Source organism: Rhinatrema bivittatum, chromosome 12, assembly GCF_901001135.1.
Source record: "Rhinatrema bivittatum chromosome 12, aRhiBiv1.1, whole genome shotgun sequence".
Classification (NCBI taxonomy): Eukaryota; Metazoa; Chordata; class Amphibia; order Gymnophiona; family Rhinatrematidae; genus Rhinatrema; species Rhinatrema bivittatum.
The window spans coordinates 10,354,147-10,377,569 of record NC_042626.1 but is presented as its reverse complement, the minus strand read 5'-3'; the positions used below and the strand labels follow the sequence as shown (position 1 = coordinate 10,377,569).

At 44.2% G+C, this 23,423-nt stretch overlaps 1 protein-coding gene and 1 long non-coding RNA gene across 5 annotated transcripts in view; one reads left to right on the top strand and one right to left on the bottom strand.

The window, feature by feature from the left end:
* SYT6 (synaptotagmin 6) overlaps positions 1-17,545 on the top strand; it is a 123,723-nt gene extending 106,178 nt beyond the window's left edge. For 3 of the 4 annotated variants that reach the window (XM_029572857.1, XM_029572859.1, XM_029572858.1), the window contains exons 5-7: positions 1,422-1,593; positions 4,018-4,168; positions 9,119-14,715. In XM_029572857.1, the coding sequence (XP_029428717.1) occupies positions 1,422-1,593; positions 4,018-4,168; positions 9,119-9,190 (395 nt within the window). In that variant the 3' untranslated portion in view covers positions 9,191-14,715. Of the gene's footprint in view, positions 1-1,421; positions 1,594-4,017; positions 4,169-9,118 lie in introns of all 4 variants that reach the window. The other variant, XM_029572855.1, reaches the window with a different exon arrangement.
* Positions 1,616-7,203, bottom strand: LOC115073911. Its single transcript, XR_003852150.1, has 3 exons — positions 7,131-7,203; positions 4,519-4,636; positions 1,616-1,713 (listed from the first exon to the last, which is right to left on the bottom strand). It is a non-coding gene; the product is annotated as an uncharacterized LOC115073911 (long non-coding RNA).
* Positions 17,546-23,423: the final 5,878 nt, after the last annotated feature.

Genomic DNA, 23,423 nt, shown 5'->3' with positions numbered 1-23,423 from the left:
CTCCCCTCTCCCCCCCCCCCCCCCATGCCATTCCATGGGTAAGTAGACAGGTTCGGCGTTCTCCGCGCGAGCCCAGGGAGCTTGCATGCAAGAGTTTTAATCTTCCCTCTTGCGTCCTTCTGTCCAGCTGTAGCCTGTGGCAACTGGAAATCCGTCTCATTAACCCTAACGCCCATTTCCCAAGTTGTAACTCATGAGGCGTTTACAGAACATGTGCCAAGGAAATTGTCACCAAAATGTGCATGAACGGCCTGCAGGGTGACTAACGGGTGGCCCAGTTCTGGTTTGATTCCTCCAGAGCATGCATGAAGTTGCTCCCTCTTTTTTTTTTTTAATTGGGAAAATCCATGCATCTTGAATAGGGATGCCAACTGGTTCCATTTTATTTTTATTTTTCAGGACAGGTTGATCCGGTCCTGGTTTTATTCCATCGCATGTGGGGATTTGTATTTCTAGATTTCTCAATTGCATTCCCTAAGAAAAGCAAGACCACAATCCCATTCATGCAGTGGGGTAAAACCAGGAACGGATCCGCCTGTCCTGAAAATCTGGAGCCAGTTGGCGACCCCAGTCTGGAAGGGTGGGAGGAGCACTGCTGTGCTGGTTCTAGGCCTGGCATCTGCTTATGAAGCTAACTATGGATGCTCTGTGTGGGCAGCCTTCATAGAAACTTCTCCCCCCTTCCCCCCATAAGGAGAGACTCCCAGCCATTACACAATAGCAACACGCACAGCAGGGATTCGGGGTTCAGACATACTGGACAGCAAAGGATGCCGTGATCTGTGGCTCTCCCCTTCCCCCACTAAGCACCATCCTAGCGCTGGTTGAATTATAGATGGAGGAAGGTGAGGAGGGAGAACCAAGGGTAGGATTATGTAATCCCTTGCCGAGATAAGGTCCAATTGAACTGGAACCTCAAACAAGCAGGAGAAGGACGTTTGGGCCACATCAAAAATGTACGGCTGAGGCCATTGTTCTTGAAGTTCATTAAACAGATTCCCAGTAAGCTTGGGAGCAGGCCTGGTTAGAATCGGCTCGGATCAGTTGGGCATGGTTTGTGATACCATGTTGACATGGTGGCTACCATGGATTGAGCAGATCCTATGACGGGGAAAGTCATTTGTGGTTCTCTTGCTGACATGGCTGCTCCCAGTTCAAGAGGTATTATCGGGGGTAACAGTAGGATGAATTTAAAAAAAACAAAAACAAAAAAAACTTGACAGTAATACTTTAAATTGAGGCAAGGTAGCAAGTGTTGCCACTTGTATGTACTCTTAAAAAAAATAATAATACACAGCATACAGAGGCTCCAATTTTTTTTTTGGAAGGCAGTGGAGAACGATGCTTCATCGCTAACTCCTGCAAGGAGACGGTGGAAAATAAAATGGATCTTCTTGGTCTCTCTCCCTCTTTTGTTTTAGATCCTTACGTGAAGGTGTCTCTGCTCTGTGATGGACGCAGGCTAAAGAAGAAGAAGACAACGATAAAGAAGAATACGCTGAATCCCACGTACAACGAAGCAATTATCTTCGACATCCCGCCCGAGAACATGGATCAAGTCAGCCTGCTTATTTCTGTTATGGATTACGATCGGTAGGTTCGAGCCTGAGGAGGCCTGGGACGGTGAGGGGGAGGAAGGAAAATCGCATTCTTCACAGCTTTTCTTTAGCAGCTGGTAACGTTCTTTGCCGGTGCAACCTGAATTGTAAAAGCCTGGAAAACAAAAACTGCTGAGATGAGATATGTAAATATACGTTTAAAGGGAAGGTGGTGCGAATTTAATGCAAATTATATTTCCTTGGGTTCAGGCAGGGGAAGGGGGTGGTAGTGGAGGGCGTAGCTTTGAAACAGTTATTTGGCATGCAAACGGAGCAGTCTTGCAGATGTGCTGGACTGCATTCTCGCTCAATTTGTTTCTCACTCGCCCCTCTACCCCCTCCTCACCTGCCCCTTCTCCTAAAAGTCATAAAATATTTCTTTCCCTATCGTCTTTGTCCATGCTGTGGCACTGCTGCTGCTGTACACGCCATGCCTAGTTATCCATAGGATTTAAAGAGGGGAATGTACGACTCTGGTCTTGGAGGATCTCAGACACGGCTGCTTTACAGAAATACCGTCAATTAATTGCCTACAAACAAAAGAAAACCCTGCCTTTGCCTAAGCCTTGTGGGTAGCTGAAAGAAAACCAGAAACGAGTGTAGCCCTGGTAGACCAGACTTGTACTTGTTCGTTTTAATGACGGAATAACCCGGCTAGATTTCCCTCTCGCGTTGGCTGAAACCACACGCCAGTTTTCACGATGTGCAAGCTTTTAACAGCTTAAAAAGAGAGGATTCCAGAGAGGTTGGGGGGAGGTGTGCTTTCAGATGCCCATGTGCTTTAACTCCTGCTCTGCTGCCCGCAGAAATAGGGTACAAAGTGTACAGCCTCTTTAATTTTCAGAAGAAGAAAGTGCCAAGATCTCGGTTAACTGCTTGCGCATTTTCCTAAGCAGCCAAACTAGGAACATTCCCGGTAAGAATGTTGCATGGAGGTCAGTGCATAAGAGCTATGTTTAGTGTTTCAGAAATGCCAGGGTTGCACAAGCCACTGGGAAGAGACCAGATCAATCCACCTGCTTAGCTCTAAAGAAGAGTGTCTTCCTCCTGGCGGAGAAATGAAACTGGTTCAGTAGGGCAGCAGTAAGGTACGATGCAGTGGGAACGGTTTCCTGCTCTGCTCTGCCACTGCCTTTCTGCCCTCATGCCTCGTGCTTTGCAATGTAACCGCACAACCATGGGGAAACACCTTGTCCTGCCTTAGAACACGAAAGCCACCTTGGTGACTCCGATTTATTTAATACTATTTCTTTGTCTCTATTCAGTATTTAGTTGTTTGTAAACATTTCATTTTCCGCCTTTTCCCAAGATGGTATCAAGGCGGATTACAAGCAAAGTTAAACTGGAGTATAGTTACAGCGGCACAGGGGCCTTGAGGCCAGCACCATTTTGTTAAATGGCCATATGCTCTATATCCGTAAAACATAATGCGCTGATGGCATTTTTGAACGGCAACCAGGGGGGCAGGAATAACTAGGGATTGCACCTCCCCTTACCTTTATTGGAGAACCTTTCAAAAGGGGTAATTGTGATTCTGAGGGGTGGGGAGACAGGGGAAGGCGGCAGTGGAATTTCATATCTTCTATTTCCTTTTCATTGACTTTTTCAAACAAAACAAAAATATATATATTTATGGGGGGAAGGCAGGGTATGTTTCGTTTTTAAATGAAACGAAGTGCAGATGTTTTCAGATTTTTCATTTAGTTTAAAAATGAATGCTCATCCCTGGTATTCAAAACAGACTCATTTGTTTTGGTTTGGGTTATTTTTAAAAGCCCTTTAGGTTTTTTCATGGAACTTTCTGAGGATGTGTTGCTGATGAAGTTGGAAACTTGTTAGAGTGAAAGTTTTGCAGTGAATTTCATGATATACAGTTGCAATCATTTAGTAACCTGCTGCAGTGTCTCCCTATGTAAAAAAAAAAAAAAAAGTATATATATATATATGTGTGTGTGTGTGTGTGTATCTATCTATATCTATATCATATATCTATATATAGAGAGAGAGAGAAAGAGAGAGAGATTAACACACACACACACACACATATATATATATGGGGTGGGGGTGGGTGTGAGATATGGTTGTTATTGGGACCTAAACCATTCTATAACTTTAAAAAAAAAATGTAAACACATAAGAAATACATTGTATATTAGAACAACAAGCCCAATTAATCTAGAAAACTGACCAAATGTAAAAGTTTTAGCATCATGAAAGGGGCATGTTGAGGTACTGCTGGTAATTCTAGTTTAAAGTTGGCCAGGAAACAGAATCAGTAATTTTCAAGAAAGCAGGTTTCAGCGGGGCACAGGAATCCTGGCATTTCAGCACGTCGCCACCAGAACGGTGATACACTTAGTGATGGTACCACAGCTGAATAAATCTGTCTGATATATGCGTTTCCCCCTTGTCTTGTAAGAGTCGGACACAACGAAATCATAGGAGTTTGCCGGGTGGGAAACGGCGCCGAGGGGCTGGGGAGAGACCACTGGAATGAGATGCTGGCATACCCCCGGAAGCCTATAGCTCACTGGCATCCGCTCATGGAGGTGAAAAAGTCCTTTAAAGAGGTTGGTTGGTTTATTTGTTTTTTAATCTTTTTATCTTATACTGGGGCAGAGGAAGGAGGGGTGGACACTGGATATCATCGTGCACGTCTAAGGGGTTTATTTGCTTCCATTCTCTGCTTGGGTGTCTCAGAAATACAAAAAGAGATTTGGAGATAGAGGTGATCTCTTTATTAAGATGCAAGCGTTTCTGACAGCTCAGGCAATGCAGTACAAAAAGGGCTGAAATCCTTCTAGGGAGAGTGGAGGGCAGGTGATGCTGGTGGGTACCATATTAGGATTTTCACTCTAACAGGGCTACCTGCATTCCTTTTTTTTTTTTAAAGACCAACTGATCCCGCCCTGGATTTTACCTCATCACATGCATGGACTTGGCGTTCCTGCTTTTCTTAGGTTTTAACCAATAGGGAAATCAAAGCTCTCAAGTCCAAACACACGACGAGGATGAAACCAAGCTTGAAACCCACTGTCCTGGAAAGAAAAATACAGCCAGTTGGCCATCTTAGTAGAACAATATAATATACTTTATCTTTCACAGCTTAAGAACAGGAGCCACCATTTATAACTATCTTATATTACGCAATTCTAACTATATCCATTGCGGGTTACAACTGACATACAAAATAAAACATTAAAATCAAAATCCATACAACAATACATATAACAAAGTCATAAGCTAGGTTTCCACCGTGGGCTCCATAGATAGCACACCCCTGTGAGCTAGACCTTGAGCCAGCAGGATGCTTCGTGCAGTAAACCCTTCCAGGCTGGAGGGGCTTCCTTCTGCCATCCTTAACCCTGTAAGATGGTTATATCTATCGGGAGGTAAAGGGGAGACTTCTGTTTCACACACAAACCTGGTGCTTTTGGAATCAGAAAGTTATGGGACTGAAGGATAAAAGGTATGGAGAATCTTAACCTAATGGAGTGCCTATGAATTTCCTGTTTAAGCCACCACCTGTCTTAGTAAGAGAGAGATCCTGCTTTTCTCGTTCATCCTTGTTTGTTTATGGGTCCGCTTTTTCACCATAAGAGTTCAAAGCGAGTGACAGTCAAGCTTAAAACGAAAGAGCTGAACCCTAGGGATGTGCATTCGTTGCATTCGGTTTGACGAGTATGTGCGCACCTCGCCGACTTTCTAGTACACGTGGGACATGGAGAGAATGGGTGTATTTTTAATAACGAGATACATGCGTGCTATCCGTTTTCCTCCATATACTATAAAGTCGGCGAGGTATATGTGTACTGCCGAATCGGTTTTGACGAATGTACATCCATACTGAATAACAGCAAGATTACAGTACAAAATTCAGAGCTGGGGATAAAGTGAAATAAGTCAGATTGTGCAGATGGAAATTAGAAACGAGAGTACGGTATATCATACAAAAGCAGGTTAGAGTAAACCATATAATAACTGGGAGTAGGCAGAGCAAGTAATAATACAATTTGGTGGCTGTTATGGGATAGCTTACAAAGAATGAGATTAGGAATAGCAAGTTATAAAATACAATTCAAAAAGAGATGGGATTAGGTATAATGAGAATTATAGAATACAAATAATTTGCTTTGAATTGTATTACATAATTCAAAGTAAGTTATTCAGACTCAAGTGTCATTCCTTTCAGGGATATCAGCCAGCACCAAGGAAGATTTTTGTATTCTTGAAGAGATAAAATGAATTTATAACAAGAATATTCCGTAGAGAAGGAAATACCCAATTGGCAGATTGATTGAGAGCTCATCTGTTGTCTTTGTGGTTTGCATCTTACACTGTAACAACAGCTTTTGTGTGGATCTGAAGGAAGAGGCAACTTAAAGCAGCCAAGGAGCAGTGCAAATGCGTTTCTTTGTTAAATGCATTTCAGCATTGTATAATGTGTAAGAGAGAGAGTAGTTCATACCAGCATGCGAGCAGCACATTATTCTAATGAGCAGTCAAAAAATATTAAATCAGCCCAATCTAGGCAGTAGACACCAGAATCTGCCATGCATTATAATGGCACCAATCTCAGATTGACAGACGACCATTTTTCGAAAGCCAGAGCAGCGGGGAAGGATGACTGAGGTCTCACTCTTACCCTCTGAAGACCTGCAAACCTGGCAATTTATTTATTTATTTAAAATCATTTATATCCTGCAAAAATCAAGGCTGGTCACAATCCCATATTCATAAAATTACACACATGATAAAAAAAAACCCAAAAACTATCAACTATAAATAAATACAAAAAAATAATTTAAAAAAATTACTCTCAGCTACAACCTGACAGAGGAACCTGGTTGTAAATATCTCATGGACGTTCAGCTTCACCATCTCTAGTTCTAAAAGCAGCCGTAAATTAAAAAAAACAAATGTAACTGCTTTTAAGTGTCAAGGAACAGTGGTGGTTCTCAAAACATCAGGCAAAGTGTTCCACGACTGAGACCCATCTCTCACGCATCTCTGCCAAATAAGCCATTTTAGGTGAAGGTTTGGTGGGTGGAGGAGGGGACTGCTTTCCTTTAGCTTTGTTTTCCAGGGCCATTTATTTGCTGCTTATTTGTTTCATTTTGAGTAAATGAAACTAAATGGAACAAACGAGAAAAAAAATGAAAACATAGAAGAAAAATGAAAAGCAAAGCTAAATAAAAATATTTCATCTACACACCCCTACTTGCTCAGCAGTCCTTAGAATATCATCTTCTGGTCAAGAAAGCTGAAATGCTCTCATCTCCTCCAAAATACAACCCTCCCTGCTAGGGCCTTTACCCTGCACCTATTTGCATCACTGTTTGTGGCATTAACGATACTGCTCAGTATCATTAATGTGCATGAGAAGCATCGGATAGGAGCCTGTGGGCTTGATGATTCTCTGCAATCTCTTCCTGATGTCTCGGATCTTGGCACCCGGCAGGCAGCATACCTCCTGGGACAACATATCTGGTTGGCAGGTGGATGCCTCTGTCCTCCTCAGATTCGACTTACCTGTCACTTCCTAGGTGCAATGGTTGCTGAACCTGCAGCATTAGGGTTTGATGGTTTCTCCTCCTCAATTTCCAGGGCTGCATACTTGATTCTTCAGCTTGAGCAAAATTGAAGTCTTGAGTGTAGTCCAGTGTTTGTGGTAATCTGGGTCCAGCTGTTGTCTTATGGTCCAGTTTCACCTTCCTCTTTGCATGAGTTTTCCATCTTTGATGCTTCAATAATCATTTCATCGATGTGGTCCTCCTAGTCCCAGATGTTTCTCAGTCTTGCCCCCTCCTCTCTTAGTTCCATCTGTCCCTAAGGGAACTGACCTGCAGATATCTTTCCCGCTATATGGATCAGGAGATCTGTCTGGACAGTGGCAGAAGTAATATCAGCACTGACAGCTTTTGTAATGTGATATTTCCCAGCCATCCTTCTGCCGTTATGAACTTTGGATGGCTGATGAAAGAAATGGGAAAGACCTGCCAAAGCCCCCTATCTTTTCCTCAGCTGTTCTGCAAATAAAAACAACTAAGCCTTTTCCCTATGGGATCTATCGACCACCTCCACAATCAGAATCCCTGTTTTAGTCATGTTTCCTTGCTCACTTGTTGCTTTAAATTATGGAGTGGTTCAACTTTATCTGTTCAGACTACAGTATGAATATTTATATTAGATGCACAGTTTAGTGTGGCTCCCTTTATAGTATCTTCTGGCTTAGGGTATAAAAGTAAATCCAAGTACCTAGAAATATTTACTGCAAGGATCTAATAAGATGCTACCAGTGAAGTTCCCACTCAGGTTTTTCAGAAGATCAAATTTGAGTTAATTAAATTTAAGTCATTTACCTTCTTGCTCGTTCCTGGTACAAAGTAGTGTTTTCTACAACCAGTGTCCTAATCTATGTTCCAGTCATCTGTAATAGACATACTATTTCTTTTAGACAGGATAAAATTTGCACTTATTAGTGTGAGGCCACTAAATCACTCCTATGATGCACAATTACTATCCCCAATGCCCTAATTGAAGAGAAAAATCATGAGCATGCAAAAAAAAAAATAAAAAATTCAAATGTTTCATCTCTAATATACTGAAAGGGTTGAAGGTTTGCTATCCACATCCCTACCATCACTGATGCCTTTCCCATTACAAGGACGTTTATGAGCAGCAAATGTTTTTATGCTGGCAAACAGTCACCCATTGCTAAAAACATGATTAGACCTCCGTTTTCAGACCCTAGAACTGGTTGGCAGGACAGTTGGTTGCTCTGGTGCTGTTTGTGGCAGATGACTAGAGGCCCATATACAGTTTCAGCCACATAAATTAAAAAAAAAACAAAAACCAGGATGGAATAGCAGCAACTAATGAAAACACGAAATATAAATCTACCTGCACACCGGACATATTCAAGGCCAAAGCAAACGATTGCAATCTCTGGGAAGAGAGTAAGAGCAATTAGAGCTACTTTATGGGATCTTCCAGGTATTTGCAACCCAGACCGACCATGGTTGGAGACAGGAGGCTGGGCTCGTGAGCCTTGTTCTGACCCAGCATGGCATTTCTTATGGTCTTATGTAAATTGTACATCTTAATGGGCCATGCAAGTGCAGGTCCCTAGGATGCATGGTAGCCAGGGCCGGGCAAGGAAGTCCGTAAGGATTGGGTTGCTTGCCACCTTGCTCTTAATTGCCTTGGAAATGATTTTCTTTCAATTCCAAGAGGATATTTTTCTCACTGCTGCTGCAGGCCTTGCAGAAGTAACTATATTACTTCTGAATTTATTTCCCAAATCCTTCTTACACTCAGGTAAACCATATTTCAGACTACATTCAAGGGTTCTTCATGGCAAGGGAAGGAAATAGGTAGGGGTTGAGGTTGGTCTTAATCTGCTGCCTGGTGGATCCTCACCGTCCTCATCCGTAATCTCTGTTCGTGGAAAATGTGTGAATGTCCTGACAACGTTTCTAATACTGTACTATCTTATTTCTTTTCTTTTTAAATCACAGTGGCAGGGACGAGCAGCAAGCTTTGACAGTCAAGGATCCTGCCCATCTCCTAAACCACCTCCAACACCATGAACTGCGCATCATCCACAAACATGCAAGACTATAACACTTTTTTTTTTTTTTTTTGCATTTATTCTACTGTTTAAAAAAAAAGAATCCTATGACTGGCAGCAAGTCAAAAAACCACCTAATGCTAAATTCTTTTCTTTGTGGTGGAACAGGGGCACGGATTAAGGGATGATAACCAAAAAAAAACAAAAAACCCCCAAACAAACAAAAACCCTCATTCAAGTGGTTGGTTTTGTCTTAATCGTCTTTGCGATGGCGTTAATCCTCACTTCACTTACGGAGTTCTTGCCAAGGGTTGTCACAAGAAGAAATGGGAACCCCCAAGAACACATCTGATATATAATAGTTTGTCTGCTGTCTGTGAAGATGGGTATTACACAGACTTTCTAGGCATTAATACCTGTAGTTCACCTGATGAACTGTACATGAACTCTGAACACGGGAGGAATATCTACGTTTGGTTGACAAGCTACAAGTCCTACTATTGCTCCAACTTATGTGTTCGTTATTGTACTAGCTGCAGACTGTGTTATTTATTTATTTTTTATAATCTGTTTAATTGGGTCATCAAGAAGAAAAATATACAATTCGTCTTTTGCATAAAACATGACATGTAAATCGTGGAAACAACGCATAGACAAAATGCCACTGCAAAACCATTACAACAGACTTGTTGATAATGCTCCCTATTTAAACAATATTAAGCCTAAACTATAGCATTCCCGCCACCCTCACAATCAGCACATTCACACCACAGTCGCACCTTGGCTCACCTAACAGGCAAGCCCTTTATCTCACTATAAAATTGGAAAGACCAAAAGTCCACTTATACTATTTCCCCTACTTTTTCCCACAATCGAAAATAACCCTTCTGTGAGACCAAACGCCTAGGATGTTGAATATTCCTTTTCCTTAACAATGCCATCTGTGCAGTATTTTGCATGGATTCCTTCCAAGGTCGAAAAGTAGGTAATACATCATTATTCCAGACCGTGTTAATTTTGAGTAGAATATTCAATTAGCATTCATTGTTTTTGTATTGATTTTTTTTTTTTGGAGAGCAGGCTCAGAAGAATCCAAATTTTGATTGAAGAAAAAGTCATTTGTTTTAAGTTTATTTTCATTCTTTTCTCTTTGAAAGTTGTAATACTTTTTTTGGGAGCATAAGAAATAACTCGGCTTGGAGATTAATTGATGTATGGACATATTTGACTGCAGAAAAAGACCAAATTGGCCCATGCAGTCTGCCCAGTAACTAGCGCAGGAACACATAACTGAGATGTCACATGGGGTTCTTTTAGTGATCCACTTATCTACCTGCCTCATAAGCCTTGAAACCTTCTAGAATGCTCCTGTTTGAGCTTTGACCACAGCATCCATTGGAAGCCAGGGATCTCTGCTTTTGTTATCTCGGCCTTGTTTTTAGTGTATCAGAATTTCTTAGCCAGTGTTGTGACTTGGGTTATGAATCGGTCACAGAGCTTGAATAATTACATGTTCACACTGCAGCAGAAATTTGAAAAAGTCACAGCTTGTCATAAATCTCAAACGCTTTTTCTCCGTCTCCCAACTTACTGGTTTTCTCTTGATTCAGTCTCCAGTAATTCTGGTCTCTCTCGCGCTCCTGCTCTCCTGCCTCACTCGCCATCCAGCAGGGGCATGGAGACCCAGTTGTGGCATGTTACTGGAGTAGTGATGGTGGTCAGATGAAGCTTGAAGCTGGAGATTTAAGAAACTTTACCTGCATTATAACAGCATGCAAAGGCTTTAGCATGACCATCTGACATCTACAGCAACAGGGGGGGTGCTTAGACTTATGACAAATCGAACTGAACATTTTACTTCTCTATTCTCCAACTAAAATTACTTTTTTATTGCCACCTTACAGGTATCCCACTTGACTCAAGAGATAGGGTAAGAAGTGTAACTGCAGTAATATTGTTAATCAAGTTGAACAGTACAGATAACTCCCATGGAAGCTTTAAGGTTCAAATATTTCACCAGTTAAGTCTATTGAACAAACTGTTGACTTTCTAACCTGCTGTACCTCGACCTTCTGCTCTGTTAAGTCTGATGTCTTGCTGTGTGTGCGCGTTGCCTGCTGACGTTGCACGGGTCGCAAGTTAGAGGGAAGCCAATAGTCCTCCTCACTGAGCAGGCTTCTCTCATCTAAATGAAACTTCAGCCCTGTTATCAAAACCATCAGATTCTATGCCCAAGACCAGTTCCCACACAAACAGACAGACAGAGGGATAGGCATGAAAATAGCACTGGTGCAGGTGATGGGATTTAGCAGCGGGGTCCTATAATAAAACCTTATTGACAGGGAGGATAATTGTCAAACTGTTTTACACAGGTAAAAATGCAGCAGCCTGGGTTAAATCTTCAGTTGAAAACTTGCTTTGCCCATCTGTGAATAAAATGGGTGGGGGTAGAGCAGAGCTGATAGACAAAGCATTGGGGGAGGGGAGGGGAGGAATTTCATTTTTAATATCCCCGCATGTGATTTATGGCAACGACTTTGCAGCTGCTGGGAAGGTACTGTGAGTATTGAAATGCCTGCGGCACCACTGGTCCCTATGCATATTCGGCCTGGGTCCTGACGTCCTGATGGGAAAAATGCTTAGTACATCTGGCCCCACAGAAAGGAAAAAATAGTGGAGTAGCTTATGGGAAAGGGGACAAAGTGAGGGAATATGTCTAAATGCCATTCCAGCTTTTACAAAGAGCACAGTTAGGGCAAGCCAGGGTTTCTCATCTGTACCTACCTAGCTAAAGGATTCATATATGTTCAGGTATAGTCTGCTCTTGTACAGGAAAAGAGAGATGTTACAGGCCCCAGTTAAAATGCGATATTACATCCACCCCTTCTGAACAGACCTGCAAACTTTTGATATTAAGCCACCATGTGATTTTCATGGATTAATTGAGGAGGGGAGGAGATGGTTTCCTCACGCGCGCGCGCTCTTACTCCTCACATTCTCCCCTCAGCCGCGCTCCCTCACGCGCGCGCTCTTACTCCTCACATTCTCCCCTCAGCCGCGCTCCCTCACGCGCGCGCTCTTACTCCTCACATTCTCCCCTCAGCCGCGCTCCCTCACGCGCGCGCTCTTACTCCTCACATTCTCCCCTCAGCCGCGCTCCCTCACGCGCGCGCTCTTACTCCTCACATTCTCCCCTCAGCCGCGCTCCCTCACGCGCGCGCTCTTACTCCTCACATTCTCCCCTCAGCCGCGCTCCCTCGCGCGCGCGCTCTTACTCCTCACATTCTCCCTCAGCCGCGCTCCCTCACGCGCGCGCTCTTACTCCTCACATTCTCCCCTCAGCCGCGCTCCCTCACGCACAAGCAGACTCACACTTATACATTTTATTTATTTATTTATTTATAGGTTCTTTTATACCGTGGTACGTATAGTTATACATCACCTCGGTTTACAGTGAAACAGTAAGTTAGCAACAGGCTTCACATATAACATGCACACACACCTTGCATATGTACATATGTACATGCACACACACCTTGCTCACGCACACTCTCACTTTTATTTTGTTTGTTTTGTTTTCATTATGTTTATTTAAAATTATTTATTTTCTTGCCCCCTCCGAGGTTTGGGACGGGTGACAGGATTACAAGCCTAAAAATGCATGTAAGGCACAATGCAAGAGAAGACCTCATAATGGCAAACAGACTGAAACCAAACTAATGAAAAGCTATCAGGTCTTGTCAGAAGAAAATCCCCTCCCAGGCCTCCTCTCTGACTGTCGTCCCCCCCATATATATCTTGTTCTTTTTCTTCATGGGGCCGGCGCAATCTCCTGCCTAGAAATGCACCGGCAGCCTGCCGCCATTGCTCATTTCTGGTGCCAGCCTGCGTCTGGGCCTGGCCTCGCTCTGCTGCTGCGATTTCTAAGGGCCCCGCTCCTGTCCAATGAAGAACATTGTGGTAAAGGATGGAAGAGGAGGACCACATGGAGTTTTCTTTTCTGTCAGCAGTGAATGTTTTTAAAACAAAACACAAGAAAATGAACAAAACGTTAGTTTCTCTTTTGCTTTTCATTTTAAAAACGAATGGATTTGAAACGGGAGATTTTGTTAAAACTTCCCACTCCCTTTCAAACAAATGCACATCCCTACCGGTAATGCCTCCTGCGCAGGTCCCCCAGAACCCAATCAACCAATCATCAACGAGTTAAGCAAAGAACTCCTTGTCCCCCTCCCCCTCCAAAGAGGCTTGAATTAGAAGACGGATTTGGAAATCTTTAACGCTTTCTTCTTTTTCGTGCTCTGCTCCCCCCCCCGTGTCTGAATTGGACATAAAAGGATCGCATGCCCGCCGACCACAGTGCACGCTCCAGGCATGGTCTGGTGGTAAAGCGCGGCTCTGGGTGTACAGAACATGAGCTTTCCAAACCGTTTGCACTAAATTTGGTAAGAAACGGACACAGCTCAGAATATTAATAAAAACAGCTCCTGCACTCTGATTTCAGATCAACCATTGGACCTATGGTCCCTCCCTTATCGGTGAGAAAATGCGAAGGTGGCGATAAGGCAATGACATCATTTGGCATGTGACCTGCTCCACATTTCTAGTCAAGGGCTAGCGCTCTAGTAAGTGAAGATTGTGGTAAATTAAAAAAAACAAACAAAAAACATCCCCCCCCCCCCCCCCAGTGTTCAGAAGAATTCTCGAAAACCTAGAACCATGACGGCAGCAAAAGATCCTACGGCCCAGCCATCCAGTTCTGGCACAGGCCATGCAGCCGCCTTGCCAGTTCTCAGAAGTTTTCTTCTTTTCCTTGAGGGGCTACTCGTGCAATCTTTTACTAACACTTTCTTTCTCAAAGATAATGCGCGTTTCACTAAATTGGTGTCTTAAATCTAAGAAGCACTCACTGCAGTCGGATCCATCTGGAAGCAAGCTCTTAAACCATCAGCCTTCCAAGCTATGGCAAATGGCACCTTCTTAAGATGTAATATTTTTTTATAGAGCTGTCAGTGCAGAAAGTGCATGCTACAGATACAGGCAGTCAGTAGTCTCCTCTCCAGGTTTGCTCAGGGTCTAAAGTTTGCAGTTGAGGAGATGAATGGCGCGCTCAAGGAGCGGGACTGGATATTCTCTCCAGCTTTTGCATTTCTGTGCTCGGAATAATCCGTCACCCCCTGACAGGTATAACTCTGCTATTCAGCAGCTATGTCCGAGATTAAGCAGAAACGCATGTGGATGGATGGATGCTGTGAGAGTCCACCTACCCTCCGGGGAGTGGCTGCCAGCAGATGTAGCCAAGAAGAACAGCGTAGAAAGAGAGAGATTTATGTTCAGCATGCAGTCAGTTTATAACGTCCAGTGTGAGATTCTGAGTGAATGACACCGAAGAAATGGAAGTAATCCGTATATGTTTATTTGTAGACACTTGGAGGGGGATGCGCTTTGGGTTGAAACAAAACTTCCCATGTTGTTTCGAAAATGAATCAAAAAAAAAAACAAATGAAATTTTGATTGTGTTTGTTTCATTATCAAATGGAGCAGGACTTCTCCCCCTGCCCCAACCACTTATCTCATCCATCCCTGAGTCCAAGGGACAGGAGCAATCTCCAGTCCCTCCTGCCCTGCCGGGTCCCTGTTTCAAAACGGCGCTGGAGGGCCCCCAGGCTGGCGCCATTTTGTTATATGGAGGTAGATCTGCATCTCCCTACCGAGGCAACTCCTGCACAACAAAATGGCGCCAGCCTGGGGGCCCTCCAGCGCCGTTTTGAAACGGAGCCCCTTGGACTCCCAGATGGAGCAAGTGGTAGGAGAGTCTGGGGCAGTCCAGGGGGCTTCACGGGCGGCCAAAGAGGAGGGAGTGAGGCAGACCTGAAATTTTGACTTTGTTTTTATTTTCAGGCTTTTTTGTTGTCTGTTTTGTTGTTGCATTTTAAGTTGAAAAAAAAAACCAAACAAAATTAAAATAAGTTAAAAAATAAAATAATGAAACAAAATAAATGTTCAGCGTGCACCCCTTGTTTAAAACAGATAACAGATGGGCGAGGGGATCTGGTCATCTTGGCCCCTAAATGTTTCTCCTCTTCCGCATCACCTTTGCAAAACCAAGCCAAGACCATTGCCATGGACGCCCCAATAGGTGAATTTTAAAAGCCCAGCGTGCGCCAAAGCCAGGAGCTAGGCGAGTAGGTTCGGCCGGCGCGGATTTTAAAAGGCGCCTGTGTGCATGCGTATCTCCGGGTGCACGCACAAGTGAGAGAGCCCAAAAAAAAGGGGTGGGGCGTGGGCATTCCAGGACTCTAACGTGAAACGTGCGCAGTAAATACTCGCACAAGCGTGCACCAGAGTCCCCTGCCGTGCAGCTTTAATAGTGCCACTGATGGCGAACAGGGGGCAAGGGAGGCTAACAACTTAGGGGGGTTTGGAAGTCCTGTCCCTTAACTGGGAACGAACTGGGAAAAGTGGTAATGGCGTCCCTTATAAAATCCCCCCGCTTATGCAGTAGGGGGCGGCATTTGCGCACACATGCGTGCAGACGTATAAAACTGTGCCCACGTGTGCGCGTGTTAAGCCTATTTTATACTATGTCCGAATATACACGCGTATGTTATAAAATGGCCGCGTCCTTCGGTGCGAGCTGGCATACGCGTGCTCGCGTGCGCCCACGCGGCTGTTTTTAAAGTTACCGTCCCTGGGTGAAAGTGAAGAACTGCGCAAAAGTCCCTGCCGTGCTGTTTCCACCTTTCCACTTACGCAATTGTGTGCACGTTTTTCTTTCTTTTTTTTTTTTTTATCTAACCCCAAACCTAGGCTTGTAGTCAAAACCTGTGTCGTTTCAAAATTAAGCAAGAAAATGAGTCATGTTAGAGTTACACAATTCTTGTTTGCAGAGGGGTAGAAATGCACGCCCTAAAAATCCACTCGGCTTTATCTGCAACAATTTTTTTTTTTAGCCCAGTCCTTAATGTTTGCCCTCAATACGTGTAGGGGCAGAAAGTGTGTTAGTGCCTGGGGACTTGGTGCCTCTCTGTGCAAAGCTGGCACCGAGATCCAGGAGGCGACTGTAGGTTTTGAGTCGCTTCAGACCAAAACTCCTATTTCCAAAGAGCAAAGAAGGCAGCAGCCTGTACAGGGCTCCGCACATCCTGTACCACTATAAAATTGATAAATAGTAGCAGTAGGAGTCAAGGACTTGGGGAAAAAAAGGATTTTATTTTGCAGGCGTTTTTTACATGCAGTAAATTTGAGAAGGCGATTGAAATTCAGCGCCCGTCAAGGGCAATGGCTGGAAACGCATAGAGCTTACCAGGAACCCTCCCCCTCTCCCCAGTCTGGTATAGCGTCATTCAAGTTGCAGAGCATAACCCAGCTCAGCTGCTGTGTCCAAAAGCAAATATGCTTTCTACATTTCAGAATAGCGGTGGCTGCTCTGGAAATATTTGCCAGGAATGTGCAGGAGCTGATATAATCCCTCATCCTGAGTAAAGCAGGGACATGGAGAACTGGCCTAGGAATCGGAACGAGTGCGGATGATAAGAATCTGGCAAACACGACCGATCTTGGCTGGTTTATGCAAGCCTAACCCAAGGTCAGACCCCGGGAGATGAACAATGCCCGTCAAGAATGGGAACTCGGAGTGGATCTGCTATGGACTGGTCCATTTGGGCCTGATCACAGCCAGTTCCCCCCCCCCCCCCCCCTTCTTGAAGCCTAAGGTGGAAGGAAGGATTGGCTAGCCCTATCTCGTTTTTCATCCAGGTCTCATCTCACCCCCTTTAAAGCTGGCCAAGACCATAGCTCACAGCAATGCGTGTAAACTGCCACAAGATGTATCGAAACGTCCCATTCAGGTTTCCAAAAAAAAAAAGACGTGTGGACTTTTGCTAAGAGTACTGCTTGACGTGCCACATCAGTAGGCGCTAGTTGGGCTAAGGCTGCAGAATAACGGGTACTTGCAGAAGCTACCTCGGCTGGCTGCCTGCCGTTCCAGTTTGACCAGTGTTTGTGACTATCGGTGATGAATGTTTGCGACACGTCCCGCTGAACAGATTTGGCAGAAGAGACCCCGATGCGTACTGGTTACTGCGCGATCCACCCACCCCCCCCCCAGAATTTAGCATTCAAAGCCTGGTAATTCCCTGTAGTACGCGCTTCTTCATTCTTCCTTGGAAGACACCCAACGAGTCTCTTTCTGTTACCGTCTGCTGGCAGTTTTACAGGAACTTGTGCATTTTGTAAGATTTTTCCCCATAGCCACTACACTTCTCAAGTAATTTTCCAGTCTTTTGTACCGATGCAATGATTGTATTTGTAATATGAATGTTTTGAAGTTTCTCTGTATTTAAAAAAAATAAAAAGTGTTAGTTACCCTCTAGATTTTCAGTTTCTTTGATTTTGGCTCCTCAGTGGTCTCTCTTCTGCACATTCCATACAGTTCCACTTTAGCAACAGTGAAAACTAACCACCATTCACAATAAAACTTATAAACAGCACAGCTACAACTTTTAGTATCTTTTGGAATTTCCTAGCCCCGCCCTCTTTTTTCAATTTCTTTAAATTCTACAGTCTGCACTCTTCTCTTTATCCCTCTCGCTCTTCCCCCCCCCCCCCCTTGCTGTTCTGTAACCCTGTCACTCACCTTCACTTCTTGGTTTTAGCCAGATCTCCTCCTTCTCTACCTTGAAAGCCCATGCCATTCACGAGAAAGTCCTAAGCAGGAGCTGAAAAAGTAGATGACTCCGCCTCCCTCACCATGACTTGTTACCTAATAGTACCATAGTTATGGATTATCAGATGACTCCGCCTCCCTCACCATGACTTGTTACCTAATAGTACCATAGTTATGGATTATCAGATGACTCCGCCTCCCTCACCATGACTTGTTACCTAATAGTACCATAGTTATGGATTATCAGATGACTCCGCCTCCCTCACCATGACTTGTTACCTAATAGTACCATAGTTATGGATTATCAGATGACTCCGCCTCCCTCATCATGACTTGGCCTCAGGTCAGGATGTTACCTAATAGTACCATAGTTATGGATTATCAGATGACTTCCGCCTCCCTCATCATGACTTGGCCTCAGGTCAGGATGTTACCTAATAGTACCATAGTTATGGATTATCAGATGACTCCGCCTCCCTCACCATGACTTGGCCTCAGGTCAGGATGTTACCTAATAGTACCATAGTTATGGATTATCAGATGACTCCGCCTCCCTCATCATGACTTGGCCTCAGGTCAGGATGTTACCTAATAGTACCATAGTTATGGATTATCAGATGACTCCGCCTCCCTCATCATGACTTGGCCTCAGGTCAGGATGTTACCTAATAGTACCATAGTTATGGATTATCAGATGACTCCGCCTCCCTCATCATGACTTGTTACCTAATAGTACCATAGTTATGGATTATCAGATGACTCCGCCTCCCTCATCATGACTTGTTACCTAATAGTACCATAGTTATGGATTATCAGATGACTCCGCCTCCCTCACCATGACTTGTTACCTAATAGTACCATAGTTATGGATTATCAGATGACTCCGCCTCCCTCACCATGACTTGGCCTCAGGTCAGGATGTTACCTAATAGTACCATAGTTATGGATTATCAGATGACTCCGCCTCCCTCACCATGACTTGGCCTCAGGTCAGGATGTTACCTAATAGTACCATAGTTATGGATTATCAGATGACTCCGCCTCCCTCACCATGACTTGGCCTCAGGTCAGGATGTTACCTAATAGTACCATAGTTATGGATTATCAGATGACTCCGCCTCCCTCACCATGACTTGGCCTCAGGTCAGGATGTTACCTAATAGTACCATAGTTATGGATTATCAGATGACTCCGCCTCCCTCATCATGACTTGGCCTCAGGTCAGGATGTTACCTAATAGTACCATAGTTATGGATTATCAGATGACTCCGCCTCCCTCATCATGACTTGTTACCTAATAGTACCATAGTTATGGATTATCAGATGACTCCGCCTCCCTCATCATGACTTGTTACCTAATAGTACCATAGTTATGGATTATCAGATGACTCCGCCTCCCTCACCATGACTTGGCCTCAGGTCAGGATGTTACCTAATAGTACCATAGTTATGGATTATCAGATGACTCCGCCTCCCTCATCATGACTTGGCCTCAGGTCAGGATGTTACCTAATAGTACCATAGTTATGGATTATCAGATGACTCCGCCTCCCTCACCATGACTTGTTACCTAATAGTACCATAGTTATGGATTATCAGATGACTCCGCCTCCCTCACCATGACTTGGCCTCAGGTCAGGATGTTACCTAATAGTACCATAGTTATGGATTATCAGATGACTCCGCCTCCCTCACCATGACTTGGCCTCAGGTCAGGATGTTACCTAATAGTACCATAGTTATGGATTATCAGATGACTCCGCCTCCCTCATCATGACTTGGTCTCAGGTCAGGATGTTACCTAATAGTACCATAGTTATGGATTATCAGATGACTCCGCCTCCCTCATCATGACTTGGCCTCAGGTCAGGATGTTACCTAATAGTACCATAGTTATGGATTATCAGATGACTCCGCCTCCCTCACCATGACTTGGCCTCAGGTCAGGATGTTACCTAATAGTACCATAGTTATGGATTATCAGATGACTCCGCCTCCCTCATCATGACTTGGTCTCAGGTCAGGATGTTACCTAATAGTACCATAGTTATGGATTATCAGATGACTCCGCCTCCCTCACCATGACTTGGCCTCAGGTCAGGATGTTACCTAATAGTACCATAGTTATGGATTATCAGATGACTCCGCCTCCCTCATCATGACTTGGCCTCAGGTCAGGATGTTACCTAATAGTACCATAGTTATGGATTATCAGATGACTCCGCCTCCCTCATCATGACTTGGTCTCAGGTCAGGATGTTACCTAATAGTACCATAGTTATGGATTATCAGATGACTCCGCCTCCCTCATCATGACTTGGTCTCAGGTCAGGATGTTACCTAATAGTACCATAGTTATGGATTATCAGATGACTCTGTCTTGCCAGGCTGAGCCAGTCCTGCTGATTTTAGTCTGGTGCTGATAGGGAACTGCATCTCCCAGCAGGACTGGCTTAGGCTGGCCTAGCTGACTTAATTTGGAGCTCTACCCATAGCCCATCCGACAGCACAATGCCCTTTTGGGAGTAGCTGTGCCTTTAAACTTGCATTCTTTTTAAATCTGCAAACACGGACATCAGCATAATTAGAATAAAAAGGGTCAGGTCTGAAGAAGGAACTTCCGTGAGCTCCCGGGCTCGCTTGCAGCTCAGACTTGGCTAGCACTTTTGTTGTCCAGCAAAAGATGCCACAGCCTGCAGCGATGTTAGCTTTCCTCAGGACCCAATGTATCTACTCCCAGGCCACTGTATTAAAACGCTATGGGGCCGATGCAATAAAGGTCGCCCAGCCTGGCGCACGTTTTGGATGCGCTAGACTAGCACCTTATGCAGTCAGGAGATTAGCGCATCCAAACAAATGTGTAACCGATAGCGCACATCACATGCAAATTCCATGTAACTATCGGCTATTATCCCCCACACTCATACACAATGATGCAGGAAATTGCAGGATGCCCAATGCACACTTTTTAAACGTAGAAAATGTAACTCCAGCTCCGGAGGTGGCATAAAAAATCAATCTTCCAGGCAAGGACTCATGAGAAATTAAAAAATTCAGTCCTCTGTGGTCCCTCCTACTTAATATCGTTGCAACACTGAAATTTACTGCTTACGGTGTTGAAAAATAAATGTCGATTGGCTCGATTAAAAAAATAATAAATTCTTATGGACGCACAAGTTAGACGCCCATAGCAAGGGACACTTAGCTATGGGCGTCTTCTGCCACCTCAGCAAAACAACACAGAACGTGGCCCGAAGATGCGGAATAAAAACGCACGCTCGTAGTGAGCGCCCTTTCTAATTGTGGGTGCCCGATGCAATTGAGTGCTAGGCATGCGCAGTTCTACCCTAGCGCAAACTTTTTTTACGCAGCCCCTCATTTAAATACTGCATTGAGTGCCCAGGGGATGTGGCTGCGTGTGCATCGGGGTTGTAATCCTTAATGGGAGTAATGCTTAACGCTTATTTTGTAGTGTAAAACTCCTTGCTATAATCGGCAGTAAAGTTTACATTCACAAAATGAGTGTTCCCATCAGGCAAAGCTGTGCATCGGCCAGAAAGCACCTGTCTGCATCGGCCTGTCCGTGTCTTCTCCCCGATGGGATGGTAACGTTCAATTGAGTGCGCAGGCGCAGATATACATGTGTATATGGGTGTGCAGCCAGATACCTAGCAATTATATATCCCGTGTGTACATATGCACGCATGTTATAAAACAGCCCTGGCACATATGTGTGTGCTCCTAATTTTAAGCTTGTGCACACACAGCAGCGTAAGTCGACTTTGGGATGCACAAGTGAGGGAATTTTATAGCAAACGTGTGTCCAACCCATGACCAGTTCATCCACCAGTTTGCCCAGTCTAGACCTAGGTTCTCCAAACCCCTCTGGTTCTTTAGCCTGCATCCCCACCCCCCCAGTTAACCCAGACACCTCAATACCTACATAGATGCCTGAAAATAGTTTTATAAAGCCTCCTACCCCCTCCAAGCAGAAGTAAATTTGCGCTCAAACATACCTGTGCGCATGCCCAAGTGTGTAGCTATCTGTGCGCATGCCCAGGTGTGTAGCTATTTGTGTGCATATTTTGGCCCAGGCCCCACCCCCATTCTGCCCCTTTTTCCCCTGATGGGAGATTTTTGTGCATTAGCACTTGTGCGCACGTATGGCAGGCTTACAAAATCCAGTGCACCAACACTAGTGCTCCATGGAGCTCTCTGACCATGGCCAATTCAAGTCGTTAGGATGCAACCGGCAATTCTTTGGTGCTCACTCCCAGGTGGATTTTCCTGCGTCCTCCTGGATAATAATCATTTATGGACTTTTCCTCCAGGAACTTCTTCAAAACCTTTTTAGATCCTGCTATCGAGATGCCTTGACCACGTTCTCTGGTAACAAATTCCACAGTTTGATTGCACATTGAATGAAAAAATATTTGTTTTAAATCTGCTGTCTGTTAGTTTCATGGAGAGTCCCCCTAGACTTTGTACTATCTGAAAGAATAAACAGCAGCTTATCTACCTTTTCCATTCCACTTATGATTTTAATAAACCTCTATCATACTCCTCTCAGTCATCTCCAAACCGAGGAGCCCTAACCCGTTTAAAGAGCACTATTTAAATTCCTGACATGCACTGTGCATGAAGTACAATAATGTTTAAAGCAGACATATAATTAAGATCATAAATGCCATCCTGGTGCATCTGACTTTCACCCACTTAGTTTCTGAACCTTTCAGTGAAATTTCTAGCCTAATTATTCACAATTATCCAGATCACAAACTGCACCGCCTTCCACTCTTTAAATCCATGCAGACGGAAACTGAGAATTTTCCAAATCAACCCAAAAAATGTTTGTTGACAGCCAGGCCCTGTTTGCTCTACATTACCCCTTGCTTTCTGGTAACTGCCTCTCCATGCAGGTTACCCCTATGCCTTCCGTCAAGGGCAATAACTGCCGCTCCGTGCAGGTTACTCCCATGCCTTCCGTCAAGGGCAATAACTGCCGCTCCATGCAGGTTACTCCCATGCCTTCCGTCAAGGGCAATAACTGCCTCTCCGTGCAGGTTACTCCCATGCCATTTCGTTAAGGGCAATAACTGCTGCTCCGTGCAGGTTAACCCTTGTTTCTGTTACGTTTTAAAACAAATTTCAAAAGAGTTTTGTATACAGATTAGTGTTCTGTCCAATAACCCTTAGTGGGTTTTTACTGGCTAGCCCTTTTCTCCGAGGACTTCCTTTCCCGCAGCTGCAGGACCTTTGCTGGATTTCTCTGATATTGCCCTTTTGGGCAAATCTTTCCTAGTGCCTTTTTGTGTGTGTGTGTGTGTGTGTGTGTGTATATATATATATATTTTTTTTTTTTTACAAAGTTGCAGGGCACTGGATTAAGATATTTCAAAACCGTGTGAGCAAACCTATCTTTAGGCTTTTTGAATTTCTTTCTTTCTTCTGTGTTTCACTTCTAGCAGAATCTTTGCGCTGGCCCTGTGCGTGACAGATTAGTTACATGGACTTGTCCATGACCCAGGCGGGTAGGATACTTTCAGGAAACAGCTCATGGCCTGTTCTAAGCATCTCGCTCAGA